The sequence below is a fragment of the Sardina pilchardus genome, chromosome 19 (genome assembly GCF_963854185.1).
Source record: "Sardina pilchardus chromosome 19, fSarPil1.1, whole genome shotgun sequence".
In the NCBI taxonomy this organism is placed as follows: Eukaryota; Metazoa; Chordata; class Actinopteri; order Clupeiformes; family Clupeidae; genus Sardina; species Sardina pilchardus.
In genome coordinates, this window is record NC_085012.1 from 11,333,934 (window position 1) to 11,343,933 (window position 10,000).

The 10,000-nt window shown below is 45.7% G+C and overlaps 1 protein-coding gene across 8 annotated transcripts in view; it reads right to left on the reverse strand.

The window, feature by feature from the left end:
• Positions 1–10,000, reverse strand: part of ptprma (protein tyrosine phosphatase receptor type Ma) — a 206,421-nt gene that overhangs the window by 16,451 nt on the left and 179,970 nt on the right. For all 8 annotated transcript variants that reach the window (XM_062521014.1, XM_062521011.1, XM_062521013.1 and 5 more), the window contains 3 exons: positions 9,543–9,579; positions 4,424–4,521; positions 1–72 (listed from right to left, as the gene is read on the reverse strand). The exon at positions 1–72 is cut by the window's left edge and continues 45 nt beyond it. In XM_062521014.1, coding sequence (XP_062376998.1) covers positions 1–72; positions 4,424–4,521; positions 9,543–9,579 — 207 coding nt within the window. The remainder of the gene's footprint in view (positions 73–4,423; positions 4,522–9,542; positions 9,580–10,000) is intronic.

Consider the following 10,000-nt stretch of genomic DNA (forward strand, 5'->3'; position numbering starts at 1 on the left):
GGTCTCAATCAGTGTCACCTTCATGTCCCTGTAGATCTCAGTGTCATCTGGCCAGTACTTGCAGCACTTCACCTAGACACACACAAACACACACACACACACACACACACACAAAAAAAACACACAGGGATCATATTAGCCATCTCATATCCGCTCCTCTCACACACTAATCTCCAATCCTGTCACAGACAGACACTCAACTGAAGGCTAATTCCTAAGCATTTAGGGATGTTGTGTTTGCTTATTCATTCATACGATCCGCTCCGTTCGGCCCTATGGCTTAGATCACATCTTTTGACAGCGTCTAATTCGCGGCTCTGTCACCACCAGACAGAACCAAACTAGACAGAGACAGAGAGAGAGAGAGAGAGAGAGAGAGAGAGAGAGAGAGATGGAGAGAGAGAAAGAAGGAGAGAGAGAGAGAGGGAGTGAGAGAAAGAAGGAGAGAGAAGAGAGAGAGAGAGAGAGAGAGACAGAGAGAGAGAGAGAAATGTCTTATTGCCCGAATGAGGATGCTGTTGGGAAGAGGTGCTCTAAATATCAACCTGAAGGGCTAATCCCCCCACTCTAATTACCCCCAGTGGCTTTTTGCCCTCTATCCCCATTAGGAGGTCAGCAACACGCGGAGGGAGTTTTTGCGGCGGGGAGATCGGAGGATAAGATGGCTCCTTATCTGCCCGAGAAGTGCGAAGCTGGGCCGCGGTTCCCACAGTAGTGTTTGTGTGGCCTGAGAGCTGGTTTCATTATTATCAAATGCAGGTTACTGCCTCCTGTGCCCAATTCTGTCAAGTCCGCCGATAAAACACTCAACTCCGAATGCTCTTGAATCGACGGCGATTGACTGATTTTTTCCTCCCTTCTCACCCGTTCTCTCTCTCTCTCTCTTTCTCTCTGATTCCTTTCTTTTTTTCCTGTCCTGTGTGCAGGGAGTCCCTCTGCTTAAGCCAGTCTTATCTTCCCCCCCTCTCTCTCTCTCTCTCTCTCTCCTCTCTTTCCTCCACTCCATCCATCTCTGTCTTATTCCTCACTCTGCACTGCCCCTGTCGCTTCCTGCCCCTCCACCACTGGCCCAGTCTATTGGAGAGATCATTAGAATCAATCTGATTGGTGGTCGTAATTGCATTCTAATGGCCGACTGGCCCGTTCTTCCTTTGGGCAGCCTCGCTGGCCGGTGTCGGAAGCGACTTGATGACCTCCCCGTGGAAGGGCCCGGAAAAAAGCAACGATGCTATCTGCAAGTCTGTAGCTGTCATAATAGAATTATCCCAGTGCTTATGAATGGGTCTGTGAGCATGAGAAGAGCAATCAGACAGAGAGTTATTTGGTCTGCGTCCCAAAGGCGTCTTTGATAAGAAAGATATAGAGACGCTCCCTTGTGGCATATTCAGTCACAGAGGCACATTCAAATCATTTCTGATTTTTGTGTTGTTGTTGTTGTTGTTGTTGTTGACAGCATTAGTCATTCATTAAGTGCAGCATTTGCAGAACATCTAAGTGGGGAAGTAATGACAAAATGATAAAAACAACAAACAGCAGGAGGAGAATTGATCAGAAGATGACTTCAGAGAGTACAACTGGCGTTCAGTGCAAAAGTGGTGTGTAAGTTGGGGCAAAAGTGGTACACTGACACATTCCTGTGGCATGATTAGCTGTGCTCAAATGGCTCATTTCAAGAATAAAGTCATACCAGGATAATTTGAATAGAAATTACAGCAAAGTCCCGGCATATGGGTTTATTCACATTCCATCTATCTGCGATGGATCTAAAAACTGCTCCCTGACCAATGATTACGTTTCTTTCCCACAGCCGAAGCTAAGACCGCTAACTTTGATAATTTGATCCTGATTCAAGCCGTGACAGTTTAGATTACACTCTTTCTCCCGGTAATCTTAACATTCAATGCCGTGCCACTTGCAGATTAATAACGTAATAAAACGTAATAATTCTCCGGCTTTCTGGACCCTATCCCTTCTTTGTCCACGTCCGATGGATAGATGGGGTTTAGAAAATCCCATTAGTCACTTACAGAAAGCTTGCCAGCTGGTGGCAGGGGAATTTGTCCCCTTCTCCATAAGATGCTTCCCTCTGTACAATGGTGGCACTTTAGTCGCTGCCTACTCTGAAGGAAAATCCGTTTTTTTTTTTTTTTTTTACCCTTTTCTATCTTTTTTTAAAGGGCTGGGGGTTGGGGGGGGGAGCAGCGAGCTACTTATACTCTTGAGAGAATATCTAAAACAGGGCTATGGAGGACATTTGCTTTGCATACTGAGAGTCACATTAGCCAGGCGCTGATTACTCTCTGCCCTTATCGGCCCGGCTGTGAATCGGCTTTGCGGACGCAAGTCTGCAAACTCTCCCATGTGGGCAAAAAACCAGACCCCCCACCCCCCCATCCCTCCCGTCCTCCCTTCAAAAAGAGAGAGAAAGGGCCCTTCCTAGCTCTGAGATGAGTTATTAAGTAAGGCACAGAGAAGGAACATGCTGAACCTCAGCAGTAGAATGCTAATTTTCCCACAGATTCCTGGGCAGAGGGTCCTTCCAGTCTGAACGCCCCGAAAAAGGAAGTGAGATAAGGAGGTAAAGCAGGAAGCTTCTGCGACGTCCAAATGAATATATCACACCAGCATGCACCATGTGTGGCTCAGGGTCACAGCAGCGTCTTCGACAACGTTAGCTTTTTTTTTTTTCTTTAAAAAATGGCAGCCATTCTGAGCTTTCTGCATCCTCCGACCGACACTTCAGAGAAACTGTTCATGGACACAGCGTGCATTTCCCGCCCCCCCCAGTCCTGCACCCACCCACCCGACAGTCCTCTGACACTTCGCAGTCCTAATCCCTAATGAGCATCCTATAGATTAAGCTCATTGAGCAATTTCTGACTGCTCTGATCTCTGCTGGGAAGCTGGTGGGCTTGTTGGCCAAAAGCCCAAAAGACACACATGCCTCACAATGACTGGACGTGCTACTAGCCTCTCTCTCTCTCTCGCTCTCTTATCTCTCTCTCTACCCCTCTTCTCCCTTCTCTCTCTCTCCTCTCTTGCTCTCTCCTTCTTCTTCTCTCTCTCTCTATCTCTCTTTCTCTCTCTTCTCTCTCTCTTCTCTCTCTCGCTCTCCCTCCTCTGTCTCTCTCTCTCCCTCTTTTATCTCTCTCTCCATCTTCTCTCTTTCTCTCTCTCTCTCTCTCCCTCCCTCTCTCTTTCTGTCTGTCTGTCTCCTGCCTGTGTTTTTACTGCACGGGGAGGACTGGCTGTGGCGGAGGGCAGAGGGCCGGAGGGCCGAGATGAGGTGCACGCGGGGGCCGACGCCATCTCCCAGAGTTCATCAGCGAGGAAGCCGAGCAGATGGCCACGCTGATGGGCTGGGGAGCGAGCGAGTTTATTGGGGGAGGGACCGCCGCCGCCGCCGCCAGCGCCAGGACTGTAGCTGCGAGCGAGGTCCCCCCTAGTGCATTCTGGGATGTTTACGTCTGCTGGCGTTGCACAACAGAGCCAGGTGACCTGCTATTCAGACCACAGCAGCAGCCCGTATGGGCTTCAATGGCCTGTCAATTCCTCCCTATTGTTGGCAGAGGTTTTTTTTAATGCACACAGCAGACTTGTGCTTGTTCTGTGATGCTTTTTTAATCACTGAAAAAGATCTCATCTATATTTATACATCTGCACATAAATAATAATGTTTCAGATTTCATTCAATGCATTTCCCCCCCTCTGCGAGCTGTCTTGGAAACGTCTTGTTTTAACCCCCAAGACTCGATAAAGTTCAGACATCTCAGATTTAACGTTATGTCTATAGCCTCTTTGCAGAGATGAGGCTGACATTGCCCGCGCCCCCCTTTTTTTTTCAGCCTCAAACATGTTCCGCTTGTGCTTCTTACAGCAGGCTCTGCCGAGACCTTCCGCTTCTCTGCTATTGGCTGGGCAAGATCAATAGGTCTAGCGGAGCGGAGCATGTGTTTAATTGAGGGGAGTGGGGTGTGAGAGGGGAATATGAAACGCTTCAGGGCAGCTAGCACAACAATAGAGTTCCACGCTCACAGCGCAGAGGTTGCTGCTGGTAGCAGCGCACAGTTTTGAGGGTTTTTTATTTATTTATTTATTTATTTTTTTTTAATATGGCTGTCTTATAAAGGCTGACAGGTGTCCATTACAGTTATTACAACCAATACAAATCAATGCTTGTTAATTAGATTTATACATACAACAAAAATGTGTAATGATTGATTAAACAGAATAATGTTATGTTTAACACAAATGATCCACACAGAGAATACACAAAATACTAAACTATGAACTTGGCACAGACTTGTGCTCTATAGTGTAATAGATTCTACAGTATGACCGGATGTCTGTACTCATCATAACCATAATTTTCATTCACAAAACGGCGCATTCAGGTTCACAGCACGGAGTTCATGGTACTCACCCGGCCCACCTCCACCAGGTTGGTTACCATGACAATGGTAGCAGTGTTCTCCTGCCACACCATCCTCCAGAAGTCATATACGGTCTCTTGCATTGGTCCTACAGACAGACAAACAGAACATACGCAAAGATTAGAATGGTACCTTTGTCCCCTGACAACACAAGTTTCACACCACACAACCACACACCACAAGGCAACACCAGTTCTACTCTGTACAATACAGAATTACTGTAGTAAGCCTACAGTAGGCGTAACATGTGGCCAAAATCCTAAGTAACAGTATATACATGCCCATCTCAAAAGATCAGTAGAAAAAAAACATGATTCATTCTGTATGTGAAAGTCCATAGTTAGCTGACCATCTGTTATAATCTTCAGATGGGTTTGCTTCTTCTTGTCAATTTTTTTCCTGTCATTACGTTCAGTGTTGTTGATGTTTATGCCATTTCCACTCCTCCTCATCCATACACCTTAATTAAGCCAACATGTGTGATGGCACTAGCTAATGGAGAAGCAGGCCTAGGAATTAAAATTACTAATTTAATTAATTCAAATTTGCATTGTTTTTAATCAACTGGCAAATTCCGCAATGACTTTTGACGAGCTAATTAGCTCATGCAAATGTGTACGTGTGCCTCCTTGAGAGATGATGCACTCGCCACCTTCAAGCCAAAGCAAATTTGCACTCGGCAAAGGAGGAGAGAGGGGGGGGGAAGGAAAAACAAAACCTCTGCCGACGACGAGGACTTAACATATGCATGCTCACACAAACAGACACATTAGCAAACACTTGTGCACTTTTTAAAAGTGGCAGAGAGCTTGGGGGTTGGTTGTGTGTGTGTGTGTGTGTGTGTGTGTGTGTGTGTGTGTGTGTGTGTGTGTGCGTGTGTGTGTGTGAGAGACTTCGCTCACGCTTCTTCCCTCGCTTCCGACGATGGCGATGGGAGTCTTTCCCCCCATTACCGCCACAGACAGGCCCATGATGTGCAGGCTGGCTGTAACGCCGGATAATAAACGGCGTGTTTGTCTGCGGCTCTGGTGGCTGCCACTTCCGAGCCTCACTCTCCGCGTTCGATTCGTTTCTCTTTAAAATGAAAACGTCATGTGCCAGGGCCTCATTAAAAGCATGATAAAATAGGCGCAGAACTATTTTTAACCGCTGTGGCCAAGACATTTAATTAAAGGCGGAAGAGGGCGACGGGATAAGCTGCCTGTTTGCAGCTGAAGTGATCCCTTGTATCCCATAATTCACACACGTTAACAACAGAGGGCAACCACCCTATTGACAGGTGAAATACGACGGGGGCAAAAAGAAGAGAATAAGGGAAAAGGGAGCGGAGAGAAAGCGCTGTCTCAGTATAAATTACGCGCGGTTCGCACAAGAAACACTAAATGCCAGCCATCGTCCCCACACCATAAGAGTCCCCACCAGGAGAGAAGTCTGGCTACGCCAATTATCTCCGCAGAGGTTCACTGGTGCACTGGAAGAAGAGGAGGGGAAGAGGGAAGAGGTAGACTTGGGGAAAGGGGGGGAAAAGCAGCAACAAAGGCGGAGTGGACAGCTCATCAGACAAACACTCAACTACTGAGGGAGAAATCCCTTTCATCGTTTCACTGACTACTGCTAAAGGAGACCGCTGGGACTTTCTGTGGTGGGGGGGCGGGTGGGGCGGGTGGGGTGGGTGGGGGCTGGGGGGCATCTTCCACCTTCCATCCCTTTTCGCAGAATTGTGGCGGTTAGGAACAATCTCAGGGGGCAATGCCTGCGATAACCAAAGCCTTCCTCTATGTAACACACACACACACACACACACACACACACACACACACAGACACACACACACACACATCTATCTATATGCTCGCCAATTTCTTTCTTTCACATGCACATGCATATTTCATGACTTGATGCTTTCGCTTCTGATTATGTATACAGCTGTCTGTAGTTTTGTCAAGAGCTTCTCCGCAAGGGTTCAAAATCACTCTTCTAATTGCAAGAAGGACTGACATTAGCGCACGAGGGAGCACTCTCAACGTGTTGTGCTAATAGTTAGCTTTTCTCTCTTCCTCCCCTGCTCTGAAACTGTCACTGACTGTGTCGTCTGTTTGTTTGTTTAGTTATTTGTGCTTCTGACACGGGCCCCACAAGGTACCAGGGTTTGAGACAAAATAAAATAATCATAGGCAGAGAGGCCTCTTCCTACTTCTGGCGTTTTGAAAACGTACAGAAACAAAAGTTTCGGCTTCCCTGCTCCAGTTTTTAATCACATGCCATCATTAGTAGCAGTTGCATTGGGCAAAATGGTGAAAAGTGCGTGATACATTTGGACTCTGTGCATGGCATTCTGGAGCTAATTTGAAGGAATCTCATTCTCGGACACAGAGACTGCAAACTGACAGGCACCCAATAAGCCTGAAGCCAGATGCCTTTGATCTCAACAACTTCTGAGCTTGTTAGCTAATGTTTTTTTTTTTACTCTTTCTTCTTCTTCTTCTTCTTTTTCTTCTTCCTGTCTGCACCAGAAAGACCCTCTTTGAAAGGTTCCAGCTAATTGCAAACAGTGGCATAACAGAACCGTATGTGTGATTTTAATTCAAGCCCATCTCCCTGCCCCTCTTCTTCTTACAGTTTTTCTCAATTGTTAACACACATTTTCTGAAAGCATGCCTCATATTCTCAGAACTCTACACACAAATCCAAAACAACACACACAATGGGCAAAACTCCACAATTCTCCTGCAAAATGACACTTTACCTTCAAAACAATGTAATTTCTCCTCAAAATGCTCTTTTGTTCTCAAGAGACACACACAAACCATCATATATCAAGACATCTATAAGCACCAGTTGAACACTGATGTGCTCAGTGTAAAACACTGCGATGAATTGAAAACACTTCTTCTCCATTCATTATAATGACTTGGGCCTTTTTTTGTTCAGTGTTACACTACAAACAGTACTACAAACAGTAGATAAGCTGATACAGTAAGTTGATAAAATAAAATTGTTTTATCTCATTGTTTTCTATTATTTTTCTTTGTATTTGCCGTAATGTTATGCCATTTTTTCTAGGACAATGCTCATGATTTCAGTTTCCTGTTCAGGAGACAGAAGCCCTTGTGTTGGTAATCTTTCGGCTACCAAACAAATAGTAAAATACTGTAAACTGTGTAGGAATACAAAGTAGGATTACTTTCCCCAAATACTTGAAACATACTTTATTTTTACAGTCCTACAGAACAGCCCACAGGCAATACTGTACTACTGTGCTCATTGAGCTGTATTGTACTGTCCGGTACTGTACTGTATTGATACGCAGCACTGCAATGTTCTAGTGGCTCGGATCTCATCAGAGATTACGGTCCTTGGCCTCTCCATCCTCCTCCTCTTACTCTCACTCATCTGGCTCTGCCTCTGCCTGTACTACTATATGTAATACTAAAGCTCTGATTGCTAATTGTAAGACTGTGTGACAGGAGTTTGCCCATCTGAAGAGTCAGTGTGCATGGTAGGGCAGTTAGCTTTAGAATTTGAATGGCAGTGTGTTCTTTGTGAAAACAAGACATTTTCTTCATGAAAATTGTGTCTAATGCACAGAATTGTGTGTAGTGTTTTGAAAACAGTGTGTTTTAGAACGGCAATTTGAGTGTAAAGCAGAAATTGTGCTTATAGTTCAGCAGAATCGGTTCAGGAGGTTGGTGCATGAGCTACATATTATTGGAATTGTGTCTCAAGTACCAGAAATTGTGTGTAAACAATTGAGAAAAACTGTAACAGCCATCGCCTCGTTGGGTCTGTGTGATCGAACAAGACTGCGCGCTAATGTAGGTGAACTATTCAACTGCTGGAGTTATGATGGCTGAGAGGAGTGTGTGTGTGTGTGTGTGTGTGTGTGTGTGTGTGAGTATATGTGTGTAGAGTGTATGTGGTGTGTGTGTGTGGTGTGTGCGTGTGTGTGTGTGTGTGTGTGTGTGTGTGTGTGTGTGGTGTGTGCGTGTGTGTGTGAGTATGTGTGTGTGGTGTGTATGTGGTGTGTGTGTGTGTGTGTGTGTGTGTGTGTGTGTGTGTGTGTGTGTGTGTGTGGTGTGTGCGTGTGTGTTTGCGTGTGTGTGTGTGTGTGTGTGTGTGGGTGTGGTGTGTGTGTGTGTACTGTATATCAGCGAGAGAGAGAGAGAGAGAGAGAGAGAGAGAGAGAGAGAGAGAGAGAGAGATAGAGGGACACTTGGAGTGAATGAAACAGAGAGAGGATACAAGACAGCTGGAGAGAGAGAGAAAGCAAAGGGGAACAGCAGCAAAAGAGGGGATAAAACAGATCAGAGAGGAGAAAGAGAGAGATGGATGGATGAAGAGCAGTAAGGAGGGAGGGAGAGAGGGAGGGAGGGAGGGAGAGAGAGAGAGGTTTTGATAGAGCAGTGTCTCTACGGAGGGGCCGGGCGTCGCTCCGATACACAGGTAATTATGCAACTCCCACAGCCTCAGCGGCAGCCTGCGAGTCAATAATGGGCCTGATTGTGCCGCCGCTCTTCCTCCAGCGCGCCACAGAATGAGTTCGGCGCGCCGAGACAGGCCCTCCAAGAGTTTCATAACAATTAACTATCAATCAGGGCCAACCTCCAGAGGAGCCCACCAGAGGGAGGGAGAGGGAGAGGGGAGCGTGTGCCTCTCCGAACACGGATGTCTGGTGTCCAGATTAACAGAGAAACAAAATGCGGCGGTGCGCACCAGCAAATCCATTAATTTATCAGTTACACACAAACACTCCCCCCCCCCCCAAACACACACACACACACACACACACACACATGCACCCCCACCGGCTCCCCCTGCCTCTATTCTCGCCTCAAAGCCCTCACCACCACTACCTAGACATAAGGCTGATTAATTATTTGAAGACGCCACTTCAGCACAATATGGCTTACGGAGTGTGTGTGTGTGTGTGTGTGTGTGTTGTGCAATGCTGCTTTAATGAACTGACAAGCCCAGTGTACAAAACACAAGGCTAGATGCTTACGTTCATTAAAAAGCAATGGAAAAGTGCAACTGTCATGACTAGCATAAAATATGTAAAATCATAACAAATAACACTGTCAACAGCAATATTCAAAAAGGGAATCTTACCTTGGGTAGCGATGTAGTGGTTTGGTCTATGATAACCCTGTAATATATAAAAAAAGATATAAATAAATAAAGGAAGATGCTTGACAATGAATCCACAAAGCTTGGATGTACATGTGATTACATTTATGGGGATATAAAACTAATTTCATAGACAGGAGATTCAGCTAACCAATGACAGAGATCACTGCTTTCAGAGAAAGGCCATAAATTGAGTTCATGTAAGTGTTAAATTATATAAAATACATGCATGTCAAATCTTGTCTTTTGTCCCCTACTAAACACAAATTGGGAAACCATAAGGGTGGTAAGAATCCTATTAGCTGTTCTACATGGATGCTGATTGGGGGCCCCATCAGTGAAGAGATTTAAGAATCATGAATACCACAAACAATAATTTGAATAATAAATATCAAATTAGCAAAATACCTCTAATTGTGGACTGATGACACGGCACACAC